General features: G+C 42.7%; 1 protein-coding gene across 2 annotated transcripts; it reads right to left on the minus strand.

Annotated features, from left to right (window-relative positions):
• Nucleotides 1-822: 822 nt before the first annotated feature.
• On the minus strand, nucleotides 823-16,196 carry SRI (sorcin). 2 transcript variants are annotated; one of them, XM_047694268.1, is made up of 9 exons: nucleotides 15,678-15,967; nucleotides 15,161-15,219; nucleotides 14,920-15,003; nucleotides 12,895-12,964; nucleotides 6,554-6,597; nucleotides 5,587-5,734; nucleotides 5,245-5,358; nucleotides 4,004-4,062; nucleotides 823-2,343 (listed from the first exon to the last, which is right to left on the minus strand). In XM_047694268.1, exons 1-9 carry the CDS (start codon nucleotides 15,703-15,705, stop codon nucleotides 2,317-2,319), a joined length of 633 nt encoding a protein of 210 aa, XP_047550224.1. In that variant the 5' UTR covers nucleotides 15,706-15,967; the 3' UTR covers nucleotides 823-2,316. The 2 variants fall into 2 exon arrangements, with proteins under 2 accessions (XP_047550224.1, XP_047550223.1); XM_047694267.1 differs by lacking the exons at nucleotides 15,161-15,219; nucleotides 15,678-15,967 and adding an exon at nucleotides 15,975-16,196.
• Between the last annotated feature and the right edge of the window lie 205 nt (nucleotides 16,197-16,401).

Here is a 16,401-nt window from a genome sequence, read left to right on the forward strand (position 1 = left end):
CCAGCTAGATGCTTTAAGAATAGATCAAGAAACTGTTTTAAGAATTGGGTGAACCTGCAACTGAAAGTATATAACGAATGAAACACAGAACCTGCATAAAATAGAAATAAGGCAACCTGAGATTCGCTTGTAATGAAGACTTTCGCTGTAATTAAAGAAAGGGGATGGATACGTCAAATTTGTCAAGGGGAAGGAAAGTTTCCAAGTGCAGGACATACTGAAGACTAGGCTCAATGCTTTCAGAAAGAAACTGTGAAAGCAGAAGTAGAGAAGACTTGCTGTGAGGTTAAAATTGAATTAATTGAATATTTCCAGGGACACAGTTTTTTTGATACTTCAGCATTTATCCAAAAAGCAAATTCAGAACCAAGACGGATGCAGCAGCATACCTTGGGACTTAACCAAAGTTGTAGGATAGTTCAAATAGGGTCGGTAACCTTGGGGCTGGCCTTCTTCCTTACCACATTAGAGTCACCCAGGGAATTACCATTTCCTTAAACTGCCACTTCCTCATGGGATTCTGGTGAGCTGGAAGCCAACAGCAGGGGCTGGGACTCCAAGGGTAACCCTCCCTCCTCATCCTGAGCCCTCTCTGGCCCTTTGTTGTACAGCTCAGGCTCAAGCCACGTTTTCTGGCCTCATGAACTGTATCTGGAATGAAACCTAGAATCACCACTCATATAAAGCAGGCTGCCTCATGGTGTGATAATGCAGCCCAGGTGTGAATACTTGACATAGATACATAGCTAAGGTTGAATAAATATTTACAAAATTAATATATTTTAGCAATATTTGGAAAAAAAATAACCAAGTGAAATGAGGTTGAAGATGTTTAGAAATGCTTTATTTTTTCATTGGTTGACAACTAATTGATCATCTGAATGGTAACACTCACACTATGCCCTGAAGTAAGACACGTATTCTGCTGACAGGGAGAAAAGAGGCGAATTTCATTGATTTCGTCTGTTATGCTATTGCAAAAAAGAGCAAACCAGGCCAGTTTTAAATTTAACAAACAGAAACATTACTGGTGCATATTATACTAACACATTTTTTCATGTTCAGAACTACCCCATGGAGTGAGCATTAATCTTCTTCTCCAAGATGAGGAAGTTGAGGCTCCAAGAGTATCTGAGATTAAATCACATATTCAGGAAGAGGCGCAGCCAGAACAAGAATCCAGATCTTTCTTAAAAGCACATGGCTTAAAAATTCGAAAAAAAAAAAAAAAAAAAAGTCTTCCATTACAAGTGTAATACTTGTTTATCAGAGTATTTGGAAGAGTAGTAGGAAGGAAGAAAAATAATTCTTGACTCTGACTCCCAGTGGTGGCAGCACCAACATCGTGGTCCTCTCAGTCTGGTCCTTTTGCTGTGTATATTTTTTAATATGAGTGTGAACACATGGCGTATCAAAATGGACTGATCAGTATTTTAAACATTATCATCTGATTTTAAAAGGAAAGTGCACATGGTATAGAAAATGTGGAAAGGACTGAAATCCATAAAGGAAATTCCAGTCTCCTGGAATCTCATAAGCCAAAATGACCACAGTTAATATTTTCCTATATTTCCTTGGGTTTCTTATTTTTTTAATCGTTTTCTTTTTTACATAGTAAAGCTCATAATTTACAAGATTTTTAAGTAGAGCTAACAAAGGTCTACATAGGTGATGATGAAGAACTTGGTGACAGAACGTATTTGCCACTCAAATGATTCAGTGAGTTTTCAGGAGAAAATAATCACTTATGCTCCCTGTCTAATCACATGGCCATCAAAAATGTGTAAGCCTGAAAAAGCCGGTGCTAAGTTTCCGCTAAAGCGAACCCTGACATGGAGTAACAAAAACCATGGGTTTTTGTTCCTGTGTGCATCCATGTGAGTATTAATCATTTACATGATAAGAATACTCCATACATAAAGATTTTAATACCATGTAAAAGCTCTTCCGGGAAGAGACAAGAGCTGTAGTCTGAGGAAAAGGTTTTTAACCAGTGAAAAATATATATCACGGGACTTAAACATTCTGCACACCGAAATTTACATAAAAGAGGCTTAGCCAGAGGATAAGGCATCACTGACAATGGCTCAAGGATGTTCCAAATGGTGTAAGAGACTTGATCTTATCATTGTAAAATTCCAAGGAACTTATCATCAGCACTAAAAACTTCCGTTGTACATCAAGTAATAAACCTTCGTGACAGTTATTAAGGAAAAGCAGCACTGCAAGGTTACACACGTTACTGCAGGCAGACAGTGAGAGCAAAAGCGAACTCCAGTCGGAATGTTGGTCACGATCATACAGCTCCCTCTTGATTTAAACACTCATGACACACTGAATGAACTGAAAGAGAGAAAGGTCCACGTTACTCTGCAAACGTCGCAACAAATCGTAGCTGCTTTTTAGGCTGCTGACGTTTTGTTTCTCTAATTTGAATTACGGATCAAGAGATCCCTTTCTAAGATAAGAGTACATGATGGGCGGAAAGGTTGATTTTACAGGGGAAGCCATCCAATGTAAAACCCAGGGGACTTCTCTTCTTACAGAAAGCAGATCTTACCTGAATGGATAAAGAATTATTGAAATTCTGAATACGTCAAGACTCTAGAAATGGCCATGGTAAGCAGAGTTGATACTGCTCAATCACACGGGGCCTCCAGAGGACACAGTATTATCCCACCACTCACAGAGCACCTTTAACAGTTTATTCCCCTAAAATCTGCTTTATTAAAATAAATTCTGGCACGCAACTCTATGTATGCACAGAAACAGAATACATGACCTTTCCTCAGCAATTCAGAAACCCAGGTTTAGAAGCATCAGTATTTTGCTGTGAAATGTTTGCTTCACTCTAAGGCCCAACAGGCTCAGCTTTTCTATCAATTTTCTTTGTCATTCTTCTGACACCAGGGAGGCACTGTGTGCTGCTACTGCCTGCAGCACTCCCACAAAGCCAAGCTGATTATCCCTTTCAGGTAGAGGGGAACTGCGGATCAAGACATTTAAAATCTCTTATGGGGCCCATGGGAGGCCATAGCCCGAGCACTTTCCACGCCACAGGCAGCCTCTCTGTCTTTGGAAACAGTGACAGATTAGCACCAGAGACAGATGCTAATGCACACTAATGAAAACATACCTTTAAGCAGAAGAAATAAACATATTTACACACAAGCCTTTTTAAATGATCAGAAAGAACTGTGGCAGCTGCCAAACGGAAAGTATGTTCATCCTTGCAGTTTGTAATAGAGAAACCTTTTAAAGCACTCAGTTATCACAGTGATTTCCATTCTGAAGGTGTTTTTCTTATAAATCCATGGCTGAGCGAAAAACAGAAAAACTAAACATCTCCCTAGCTTTGTTATGTATATCCAACTGCGGCCATCCAAGATGGCACCTGGCTACATTCACATTGGTTGTGTGTCCAATTATGTGTCACATTGGTTATGTGTCCAATTATGTGTCACATTGGTTATTGTCCAATCTCATTTAGTGTGGCTGCTCAGTAAATATATGTTTTAAACTATGACTGAAGTCTCTGTCTTACATCCTCACTGAAGAACATAGATGTGTCAAGTACAGCTTTCAGCTGTTCAACTGACTTCCCAGGGACTGAGATACTTGTTCAGTGAAGGCAAAAACAGACACAACATCTGCATGGTGTTTTCCAAGGACATTTCTGACTGACATCTCCCAATAGCTCGGGGAAGAAGACGTTACTACTTCCTCTCCTCAAATAGTCTTGGAGCAACGGGGAAACCTGCCTCTGTGACCCAGCCAGGGAGACCAGATGGGCTTTGAACCAAGTCTTTCAATGCAAATCAAACAGTGGTCTATAAGTAAGACTAGTAATAAATGAAATTAATAAATTTTGAATGGTAACTCCTGATCATTTAATCCTTCATCACAGCATCCTCAAGATGCTTTTAATGGCTAACTTCAAAAGGGATGCCCAACTGGCATACATCTTATTCATCCACTCAGTTTTGAATTTATGGAGACTTACATCATCATATGGGAAATTCACAACACCTTGCTGAGCAGTATCCCGTCTTCGAAAGCTGTCTGTAAAACATCATAGTAAAATTTATGGTTATTTTTTAACACCTGAAGTCACAACAGGTAATTATTTTGGCACTGGGTTCAAACTGCAGTAACATCTGAGTTGTAAAACTTGTAAAACCAGCCAACATAAACAAAAGCCCATAGCACAGAAGCCAACTATATGAATGTGAATGGATTTAATATACAGCAAAGTCCTACAACAATAGAGAAGTTATCCAATCATCTTTTTCAATGTGGAGCTGGAAGAAAGCACCTTATCCCAAAGTCAGTAAAAGCCATGTGACTTTTATTTAGTTGTAATGAAGACAACAGAATTTCAAACTTTTTAATAAAATAGTGTTTAAGTAGGAAATGGATGGATGGAGTCCCTAATATGGCAAATGGGCTGTAATCAAATATTCCATCGGTCTGAGCTCTGTGCTACTGAAAAGGATTGACTTAAATAAAAACAACAAAAAAATCTGTCCTCATGTTCTTGTTAGGATGCAAAAAAATTACAAACCCAGGTATTAATAAGTAAAAGACTGCGGCGCCTGGGTGGCTCAGTGGGTTAAGTATCTGACTCTTGATTTCAGCTCAGGTCTTGATCTTAGGGTCATGAGTTCAAGCCTTGCACTGGGCTCAATGCACAGCATGCAGCCTACTTTAGAAAAAAAAAAAAGAGAGAGAGAATAGGACTAAAGAGAGGAGTGGAACAAGAAAAATATACAAAAGAAAGAGAAGAGGGAATAGAAAAGTAGAGATTACAGATATACCCTCATCTAAGAAGTCCATATAGCTGAAACAGATGACCAATTTAAATAATTTCCAACAGGAGGAATTAGGAGAGAGAGCTACAAATGAGTATTTTCTCTCTTCAAATAGTTTACATTCTAGGGGAAGTCACAGAATACCGCTCATATTCTGACCAAAAGTACACAAATTAGGTGGTCACATTTTGGAACATTTTTGTGAAATTTAGTTAAGGTTATTTTCAAAGCAACTTACCACGAATCTGAAAGGATTTCTGAAAAGAACCATTATTCTGCTAGATACGTTTAAATAGCAGTGTTTTAAAAAGCCCCTGAAGTTAGGGGGAGAAAAGAGAAGACTGCGGACAACAGAAGTTCAGAAACACTGGAAAATGAACCACAAACGGTGTCTTCCCAGCCCTCGGAGACGACACCACCTCAAGGAACACACCTGTCAGGGCTCGAAGTTTGACACAGCAGGCAATGTAGTCATCAAAGGTGATCTTGCCATTGGTGCTGTAGCGTTTAGCAATGGAATTCACAGCCTGTGGACTCAACCGGAAGCCTGAGGAAGAAAACAGTTAAAGGAGAACAAAAAGACCATTAAAAATAATCACAATTCTTTCAGCCTGGGAGTACTCACTCGAACTGTGAATACGTACGAGGAATTATGTATTAGGTGTTTAGTTAGGAATAGACACTGCTTCTAGACAACAGAAACAGCCTTCATGTAAAGTTCTGGAAATGACAAAGGAAGGTCACGGGCCAGGTGGCTGGAGCCGGCCGTACCCACCCATCGTGGTGAGAGCCTTCTGCAGCTCCTGCGGGTCCACCGTGCCGCTCCGGTCGCTGTCAAAACTGATGAAGTGTTGTCTCCAGCCGTTCAGCACAGCCCAGAGTTCTTTAAACTCATTGAAACCCATTGTGCCTGACATATCTCTCTGAACTGTCATCAAGGATTAGAGCATCTTTAATTTGCAACATTTTCTAACGAATAAATCAAAGATCAAGGATAAGTGAATTTAATGTTCTTCCTGCTAAAAAAGGTTAAAAATGTTGTATGTTCATCTCAGTGTGATGTAATGAAAAGATACTCTCGTGATATAATGAAAAGGGCCTGTGGAGAAAACCCTGAGGACGTATTTTCACTGTGCGAAGAGAATCTGTGTGATGTGATTACGCGAAAGGAAGGTGGCCACAGGTGAGTCACACATGAAAAGCGGTCTTGTTTCTGGAACTGGGCTGTACTTTCTGGGGTCCCGGCTATGCTGCTGGGGTCTAGGGGGGTCTTGGCCCTAACATTCCCTTTTGGTACAGTCTTTTCAGACCCAGGGTTTTCACTTCTGGAAAGATGAGATGGGACGGAAGGCAGTGCAGGGTCAGCGCCAGCTAAACCAAGTCTGATAGCTGTGATGTGAAAAATTCCACTGCTTGAAGGTCAGGTGTGAATCATACAGAGCAAATGATAACAGAGCAAAAAAGCTTCCCTGACCACCCCGATTTCTATACTTGGTCTCTCCTGAGGCTACCTTGAATTCTTGAATAACCAACATTCTGTTTACTAAGCTCCTTTCCTTTTTCACACCAAATTACATCTTACAAGCTAATGATTTCAGAAAACTTTTTTGTAGTCATTTGTCATCTTATGTTTACTGGGTATTAATTCTTGGATGAATTCTTTTAGGAATAAATTTTTTTTTTGGGGTGGGGGGGCTGGGTTAGGAAAAATCCCTCCAGACAGCAATCAAGGTAAAGGATACATCCAACATTGAAACCATAAGCCGACAAGTCTCCAGGTTAAAAGCTGTTAAATCAAGAAAAGTACAAACATATTAATACGGTTTCAAAAATTCACATTACATTGCATACATTCAAATTAATTAGGGAAGTGACTATTTATATACTCTTACTTTTATATGCTACTCAATTTATGTGGAACTAAATTACATGGAGCTCTGAAGCAGATTTTTTCCAGATATAGGGGATTCCTTGTAGAACGCAAATTTGATTTTTTTTTTTTAAGGTTTTATTAGAGAGAGAGAGAGAAAACACAGGCAGGGAGGAGGGGCAAAAGGAGAGGGAGAAATAGGCTCCCAGTAGAGCAGGGGGCATAGTGCCACATGGGGCTTGATCCCAGAATCCTGGGATCATGACCAGAGCAGAGGACAGATGCTTAACCGACTGAGCCACCCGGGTGTCCCCCAAATTTGATTTTAACAACTTTAATAGAAATATTCTAGGGGTGCCTGGGTGGCTCAGTGGGTTAAGCCTCTGCCTTCGGCTCGGGTCATGGTCTCAGGGTCCTGGGATCGAGCCCTGCATCGGGCTCTCTGCTCAGTGGGGAGCCTGCTTCCTCCTTTCTCTCTGCCTTCCTCTGCCTACTTGTGACCAATCTCTGTCAAATAAATAAATAAAATCTTAAAAAAAAAAGAAATATTCTAAAAAAAAGTATTGTACAGTTAATATTTTTAGGTATAATGGTTTTGAAGTTGGTGGGGAATGTTAAGATATCTAGAATTTACTTCAAAAGAAAAAAGCCATATGAACAGATGAACTAAAAATGGCAACACACCGTTAACTGTTGAAGCTGGGTGGCAGGTGCGTAGTTCACCGCATCATTATCTCTGTTCTTGGATATGCATAACATTTTCTATAATAGAGTCTTTTTTTTTTTTTAAAGATTTTATTTATTTATTTGAGAGCGAGACAGTGAGAGAGAGCATGAGGGAGGAGAAGGTCAGAGGGAGAAGCAGACTCCCCATGGAGCTGGGAGCCCGATATGGGACTCGATCCCGGAACCCCGGGATCATGACCTGAGCCGAAGGCAGTCGTCTAAGCAACTGAGCCACCCAGGCGTCCCAATATAATAGAGTCTTTTTAAAGTTTTATATACCTTCTCGCCTTTGAAACTGAAATATACTGAGATCAATTCACCATGGTGAGAGGGAAGACAGGGCTACTCCGCTCCTGCTCCTAACAGACTATAAATAGCTGATTTTGCTAGTTCTATTTCATTAGTTCATTTACCTTTCTTTCCCCTTTACTATCATGCACTGAATGGTAACCTCCTGCCTCGAAGAGCTTCTGACCTGTTTTTACACACAATAAGTTTATATATGAAACCAGATAAATACGCTTGCCAGAACGGTGTTCAATAAGAGCACTCTCTTGGGGTGCCTGGGTGGCTCAGTTGGTTAGGCAGCTGCCTTCGGCTCAGGTCATGATTCCAGGGTCCTGGGATCAAGCCCCGTGTCGGGTTCCCTGCTTAGCGGAGAGCCTGCTTCTCTCTCTCCCTCTGCCTGCCGCTCTGCTTACTTGTGCTCTCTCTCTGTCAAATAAATAAATAAAATCTTTAAAAAAAAAAAAATAAGAGCACTCTCTTGAGTTAAGATACAATGACCAATTCAGGGACGGCCACTGTTCAGAAGCCTTCTGAGTTTATGTACAACTTGAGCATATTCTGAGAGAATTTCTATAGCTCACTTAGAAAACAAAAATAGAGGGCGCCTGGGTGGCTCAGTGGGTTAAGCCACTGCCTTCGGCTCAGGTCATGATCTCAGGGTCCTGGGATCGAGGCCCGCATCGGGCTCTCTGCTCAGCAGGGAGCCTGCTTCCCTCTCTCTCTCTCTCTCTCTGCCTGCCTCTCTGTCTACTTGTGATCTCTCTCTGTCAAATAAATAAATAAAATCTTTAAAAAAAAAAAAAAAGAAAACAAAAATAGAAAATACACTTATTGGTTAATGGGCCTACTGATGATCTACCTAAGCATTAGCAAATTACACATAAAGAATTCCTTGCATCTTACATTGTGTTCATGGGAACCAATGACTGGAGAAATACACAGGTACAGAGAAGCTGTCAGGCTACAGAAGGCAGAAGTGACAAGGGTCAGTGGGCCAAGCTGGCATAAATTCTGCAAGTGTGAAAAGGCACACAGAACAATTTTACAGCTCTTATTATCTTCATTTTTATCTCCAACCAAACTGAATTTAAAACACATCTGAGCTCTTAGTACTGTAATGTCTTCAAATAGTACAAACTATAGGTTTTCCACTCTCTCGCTCTTTTTTTATTTGACATAGAGAGACAGTGAGAAGGGCACACAAGCAGGGGGAGGGGGAGTGGGAGAGGGAGAAGTAGGCTTCCCGCTAACAGGGAGCCACATGCGGGGCTCGATCCCAGGACCCCAGGATCATGACCTCAGTCTGAGGCAGACACTTAATGACTGAGCCACCCAGGCTCCCAGGTTTTCCACTTTTAACAGATTCCTGTGTCTGGCATATCCTGGAATCTGAAATAAAAGGTGGGGAACTATTTCTCTTTTGGCCTTTCAGAACTCTATCTAATCCACAGATACAGTTCTCTGAAGTGACAGGAGGCAACACTTTTCCACACTTTTGGGAAAGAGTTGGTTGGTTCTTCATTCTGACTTCTAAGTTGTGTGGAGGTATGAAGCCTCTTCAATCTAGACCAATGGTTCTTAGCCCTGGGTACTTATCAGAATCACCCAGAGGCTTTCAAAGATCCTGATACCGGGGCTGCACCTCAAACAATTTTTTTTCCAGGATTACTGAGATATAATTGACAAATAATATTGTGTAAGTTTAAGGTATACAATGTAAAGATTTGATATATGTATTACTGCAAAATGGTAACTACAATGAGGTTAGTTAATACATCCATCACCTCACATAGTTAACTTTTTCATGTGTGTGATGAGAACTTTTAAGATTGACTCTCTTAGCCATTTTAAAGTATACAATACAGTATTATGTACAGTCAGAACCACAGAACCACAGAATTAAATCAAAATACCTGAGCATGGAACCCAGGCAATTTTTTTTTAAAGCTTCTCAATGGTTCCAGTGAGCAGCCAAGGCTGAGACCACCATTCTTCTGAGTGAGAGTCCTGAACCAGCTGTGTTAGTATCATCTAGGAGCTTTTAGAACAGCATAATCTCAGCCCTTAACCTACACCAACAAAATCAGAATCTGCAGTTTAATATGCTCCTCAGGTGATTTATAGTCACATAAAAACAGCTGGTCAGGGCACCTGGGCAGCTCAGTCATTAAGTGTTTGCCTTCAGCTCAGGTCATGGTCCCAGGGTCCTGGGATCGAGCCCCGAATCGGGCTCCCTGCTCAGCAGGAAGCCTGCTTCTCCCTCTCCCACTCCCCCTGCTTGTGTTCCCTCTTTTGCTGTGTCTCTCTCTGTCAAATAAATAAATAAAATCTAACCGCCCCTCCAAACAACAACAACAACAAAAAATAGCTGGTCAACCTGGACGACCATCATCTGGAAGCCCGTTAGAGATGCATATTCTCAGGTCTCCCCTCAGACCTTCTGAATGAAGAACTGTAGGACAGGACTCAGCTACCCAGTGATGCTGACACCGCTTTAGTTTAAGAACCAGTGCTCTAGAGGGCCTGATAACCACTAAGTAGACCCAACTGTTTGACTTTAAATCAAGGATTTTGAGGGGCTGTGAAGCAAACACCTTCCCTGTGTCCCAGGGCTATGAATGGCACCGTCGGACAGTCACGTCAGGAAGCCCAGCTATCTGGTCATCATTTGTGAAAAGGATTTAAAAAGGAAGGAATGAGATGCGCAGTAAATAAAAGTGAATGAACAGAAAATTCACCATTCCACATAGTTCTAATGAACTAGAACAGCAATGTCTAGTAAGTTTGGGTAGGGAAAACTCTTGCTCAATTTTAGCTGAAAATTTTCACCCCAGAAATTGCCTTTATTAATGCTAGTTCTATTTCAAATAATTTCAAAAGAATCTTTGTTGTAGGGGCACCTGGTGGCTTAGTGGGTTAAGCCACTGCCTTCGGCTCAGGTCATGATCTCAGGGTCCTGGGATCGAGCCCCACATCGGGCTCTCTGCTCAGCGGGGAGCCTGCTTCCCCCCCGCCGGCCCCTATTTGTGATCTGTCAAATAAATAAATAAAATCTTAAACAAACAAAAAAAGGATCTTTGCTGTAATTTTACTTTTACTCTCTCCCTTCTGTTCAATCTGCTAGAATGCCTCATACATCTTTTCTTCTGGTAGAAATCCACAATGTAATGGACCCAGCAGGAAAACCCTACCTTTAGTTCTTTCTCTCAACCTTACCACAAAGTAGCAACTACACTCAAGGGAAAAAAAGAAGCTGAATCATTGTCTTACAGTCTAGAGCAATTTCTCTTATCAACCCTACCTCTGGGTGTGACTGCTTCCTTTTAGCCTGTGGAAGCTGCCTGTAGGTACTAATATCCGTCCGCCCCTCACCTCACCTGCATCTGTGCTTTTTGGTTTAGAAGCTGGGTTTAAAAAACACCAATGGCTGTGTACCTTTTGCATCATAAACCTCACAAGCAGGATGGTTCAGTGGTTCCTTACAGCCTCCACAACTAGATGACAGTAAGCAAATAAAGTTAATCACATGGTTCTGATGACTCAGGAAATGTCTTCCCTAGAAGGCCATGATCCAAGACCATCACTAACCATGATTTCCTCATAGGAAATGTTTAAAATGACTATTCTCCAAGGCTATACAAGCCATTTGTTAGTAAGATTTTAAAACCTGCCACACCTCTTCTACCAAAAGCATACAGAAGAATAGTTTGATGTTGGGACATAGCTCACTCTCATAAACCCTGTAATTAAACCAGGATTCTTTGTTCACTAGCCCCGACTGCTTGAGGTGGTTAACAATGAACAATATAAATGTATTTCCTACAACAGGGGAAAAAAAAAAATCCCCTATCTAGAAAGTGCTTCTTTTTTAAAGGACCAGATTAAATGAGAAATGCAAAACGTTCCTCTTTCATATTAATTTCTCCAATTAGAAAATATTAATAGGACACTGAGGTCACATAAAAGAAAGGATGATTGAAATAGAATTGCAAATATTATTAAAAAAAAAAGAGCCCTCCAATAAATATGCCATGTTGAAAAATGCCACTGTAAACCTTCAGGTGTCACTTCTAGTTTGAGCATTTTAATCCACAGTTTACCGACAGCGAAGGCTTCACTTCGATGTTCTGTCTCAATTAACCACTGGCAAAGTTGGCAAGTCACTATTCTCTACCTTGCGTGTTTGTCATGGTCAAGATCTGATTTGAAACGAAGAAGCATGTGGTTGTGTGGGGGACGATGAGAGAGCCCTGTCTGGATGCAGCACCTCTGCAACTCAAGGCAAAGAGCTCTTTCAAAAGGCAGGAAGGTGGTGTAAGCATGGAATTACAAGGCAGCAGATCCAGGTTCTGAGGAGAAGGAGAAGGAAGACTAGTGCAAAGAGTTTAGAAATTAGGAAGGGCACTTCCGACTTAGCCTGCACAGATCCTCTGAAGTGAAAAGAGAGATGAAGAAAGACCCAGGGGGGCGGGGTGTCACGACAAGCATTCACATGGCCAGCAGCTGACTCAGAGAGCAGGAGTGCAAACTGGCTCCCTGAGGACCAGGGGTGGGAGAAGGAGACAGGACCAGCCACTCAGAACTAGACCTGGGGCAGGTCACTCAGGGATCAGCTGCATAGGACAAGCCACCCCAAACCCTAAGTGCCATGAGGCTCAGGACAGAGTCAACTTTGGGAAAACAGCCGTAAATGTTAGCTCCTGTCATTGATGACACTGGACCTGGCGGATTTCATTTCAGCACCTTACCTCGTCATCTTCCAAGGAGGCCACGGAGACTGTCTCATGGCTTCCAAGGGTTCCCAATCCAAGAGACCCACTAACTGCCAGGCAGGTAATATAGTATGACTTATTAACAACTGTGTTCAAATCAACATATTTTTTTTTTAAGATTTTATTTATTTGACAGACAGAAATGACAAGTAGGCAAAGAGGCAGGCAGAGAGAGAGGAGGAAGCAGGTTCCCTGCTAGCAGAAAGCCCGATGCCCTGAGCTGAAGGCAGAAGCTTTAACCCACTGAGCCACCCAGGCACCCCCAAATCAACATATTTGATAATAAACAGTTGAAATTAGCTTTGGCAATTCTAATTTTTGCTAGATCAGAAAAGCCCAGTGTCATTGAAGGCTATCATCATTAAGTAACAGTTAAAATATGAAACACAAGAGTACTTCTAGAGAAACTCTGGGACTGTCAACTCACGTTTGTATCCTCCAGCAATGCCTGACTGGGTCAGGCATCTCTGCAATTCATCAGCATCTATTTGCCCATCCTTTTGGGGGGAAAAAAGTTGGAAGAGGAATTAAAATAGTGATTTGTATCTTCTAGTGCTCTACTTTCAGTATATTATTTCAGCAATAATGACCAAGAAATGAGCATTTTCATGCATGAGACTTTTTTTTTTTAAAGGAATGCCTTCCAAAAATAGGCATTCCTTTCCTGATTCTACTTTCAAAAATAATTTAATGATGAAAGAAAGACAAAATTGTTAAGTCCTCTCCCACAAATGCACAATTAGGGCCTTAAACAAAAAATATATTTCTTGGTGCATAAATAAAGTCGGCATTCAATTTCAGACTCTATTTTAAATGATTATTACATAAGAATTCACAAAGTCAGGAAGCCGTTTATACCTATATTTTAGTAATACCAGTATCTTTTCATCATTTCCTCTAAATTCCTCAATTAGATCTGGCATTATATTTTCAAGCACAAGGTTCCTCTTTTTAATAAAACACTGAGGTGAATTCAGCTTCTTCCACTGATACATAATTTTTTTTTTTTTTTTTAATGGGGGCAGTGGAAGGACTGAGCAGGGTACACAGCTGATATTCAAACAAAATGCTTGGATGAAACAAAGAGAGGCCTTCGTGATCCCCTTGGCTTATGATGCAGAGAATGGTTTTCCAGAACCACAATTAAATCTGGAAGACACAGGTTCCCAGGGCTTATTGATTGTCTGACCAAGTTCAGAACCAGATAATGTTATATTTAGAGATTTAAAAATAAAATACCCAAATCCTTAAGTCCTCCTGTATAGTAAATTCTAAGTGAGGAGCAGGATCAATAATTTTAAAGACAATGGATATGCTGATGTAGTCCAGGGCCGCTGCAAGCTAAGCAGGTGGGGTCACTTACAGGGCGGGAGGCAAGGCAATCTAAGAACTCAAGTCTTGAGCTTTGCCCTGTCTTGTGGTTTCAAAGATACAGATCATTAACAGATGAAGCAGATACTTAAAGGGAATTTAGACTCAATTTTCCACTCAATTTCTTGAACTATATTTCTTAGAATGCTATTCTGAAAGGTGGTCTTGGGTTTTTATCCCAGAATACTGGATATTATCTTCATATGGAGATTGTGTTATTTCTTTCTTTTCATCAACACAAAGCTAAGTGGCATTCCTAAGGGCCAACATCCCTTCTGGGTAGTTCTGGGTTATACCAGCTGTGTATTTACCATACACAGTGGCCTGGGGAGCTAGGGAAGCGTCCTCCCTCAATGTACACCACCATCTGTCCTACACCTCAAGGTAGAGAATTGAAAGGTCTCCAGGAGGGAGCCAACCTTCATTCTCTCTCGGTCCCCAGACCACCACACCTTATAAGGTCATAGAAGAGCAGACCTAAAACAGCATCAGCATCAAAGAGAAACTAAACTGTTCACAAGATTAACTTCCTGTTACTAAAGGAGTTGTAACTTTGCTATTTTGAAGCTGGTAAGTTTGTAACGTTAAGTACCTATTTCCTAAGGGTAACTGATAACAGTCAAATTCAACCTAAAGAAAGTGTCCTTTAGAATCTGACCAAGTAATTACTGGTACGTCCTTTAGAATCTGACCAAGTAATTACTGGTACGTGTCTTAAAGATCTGGAATTTCTTCTCCGGAAACCACCTCAGACTCTGACAATTCAGAGTTCTAAAAACATCTTTCTGCTCTATGTATCTTCACGGTACACTTACAGCCCCCTATTCCTATTCAATCGGACCCTAATTCAATCACAAATTTATCTGTCAAGTGAACTAACATAAATACAGGTAACAGTCCTAATTTGTTCTGAATAGTCAGAGATAAGTAACCAACTATACATTTCCTTCTCGCTTTTTTCTTTTGCAGAAGCAAAGGGATTCTCTTCCAGAGGAAAAGTTCTTTTTTCCACCCCACTCTAACAATGCCTAATACAAACGTAGACTCTGACAATTCTTTAATATTAAGGAGAAAAGCTAACCTGTCCAGCTACAGCGGCAAAGTAACCATAGAGCGGATCCTGAGTCTGTCCGGGAAACGTAGGTCCTCCGGGAGCTCCTCCATACTGTAAAACGACAAACACAAAACCATCATTCCCGCTGAATCCAGTTTTATTCTCTCACCACTGAATGCTTTTGTGGAAAGCCTGGCAACTGCCCGCCCTTCACACGGATGGATCACCTCCTCACCACCCGGCACGCTTTAATTGCAATTATTCTCACCCCAGCAGAATTTAAAAACTGGCAGCTTGGACCAAAATGAGTTGTCCTGGAAGTGACACCTGCAGAAGTGAAGCAACTTTAAAAATCCCTATTAGCCTGCAGGTTACTGATTAAATGTAACCCAGGCAAGCAACTTAAGAGCAGGACTCAGAACTGTCCTTTCACTTTCCTAGCACTTATGGTATTTTTCAAAACGTTCTGAGACAGGTGTAGCCCAGGCCAGCTTAGGTGTCTCGGTTGGACTATCTCGCGGCGAGCACCTGGGCGGGGAGACGCGGCGAAGGAACATTCCGTCTCGGAAACAGTTCCCACGACGACGCGCATCCCAGGCGCCGCTCGAGGTGTTCTCCCCCCCGGAGGGCTTCTCCCCACCTCCACGCCCACCCCCTCCTCCCCGAGGTCTTTCCCCCGACGTTTTCTTCTTTGCTTTTAAAGAAGGGAGGTGGATGCCCGGACCATCCGACATTAAAATGGCTGTTGCTCTCAGGGGAAACCGGGAGGGAGAGGAAGCCAATACCCAATTCGCACAATTTCACGCCGCGCATCCCAGGCACAGGGTGGGCTTCTTGAGTCAAAAATCCACCCGCGTCTTGAACCCAAGCAGCCACCCGCAGGGTAAAGGGTCGGGGAGAAGGAGGGAGCCCGAGGATGAAGCGGAAGGGCAGGGGCCTGGGGCGAGGCAGCGGGTAGGGAAAAGCCGGGGGCGGGAGGCGCCCGGGGAGTCGCCTCGGAGAAGCGGCCCAGTGTGGCCTCTCGGCGTCTACGGTGTAACAGGGTCGTGCCCGGGCCGCGAGCCCGTGCGGGCTGCACTTACCCCGCCTGGGTAGTACCCGCCGCCGGCGCCAGGGTGCCCCGGGTACGCCATGGTGCAGACTGCGCCGCCGCCGCCGCTGCCGCCCTCCCTCGCCCTCGCCCTCGCCCTCCCGCCGGGGCCGCCCCGGAGCGCACCACGCGGGCGGCGGGGGACGCGCGCCCGAGCCGCCCCCCGCACCGCGCTGCGCTCGGGCTTCGGCCCCCTGCGAGCGCACCGCGTGCCCCTGCGCCTTCGGGGCTCAGGTCGTGCGCAAGCGCCGCTCCCCAAGCGCCTGAGACCTGCGACGCCGTGCTCACCGGTGCCTCTCCTCCCCGCCGCGCGAATGGCACATTCCAACACCAGTACGGTGCCCCGGGGATTCTTTATTTCTTCCTACTCTGGCTCTATTCTGATACTTTGAAACGTTTTAAACAACTTTATTAGTCGG

This window comes from Lutra lutra, chromosome 11 (genome assembly GCF_902655055.1).
Source record: "Lutra lutra chromosome 11, mLutLut1.2, whole genome shotgun sequence".
In the NCBI taxonomy this organism is placed as follows: Eukaryota; Metazoa; Chordata; class Mammalia; order Carnivora; family Mustelidae; genus Lutra; species Lutra lutra.

Excerpts from the sequence above, each read along its gene's own strand:
- SRI (XM_047694268.1), bottom strand. The coding sequence starts at position 15,705 with ATGCGCGGCGTGAAATTGTGCGAATTGG. Across the intron at positions 5,735-6,553 it reads TTATGGTTTCAATGTTGGAT|AGAGATATGTCAGGCACAAT; the intron begins GTATCCTTTACC and ends ATGACAGTTCAG. Across the intron at positions 5,359-5,586 it reads GAAGGCTCTCACCACGATGG|GCTTCCGGTTGAGTCCACAG; the intron begins GTGGGTACGGCC and ends TTTCTTCCTCAG.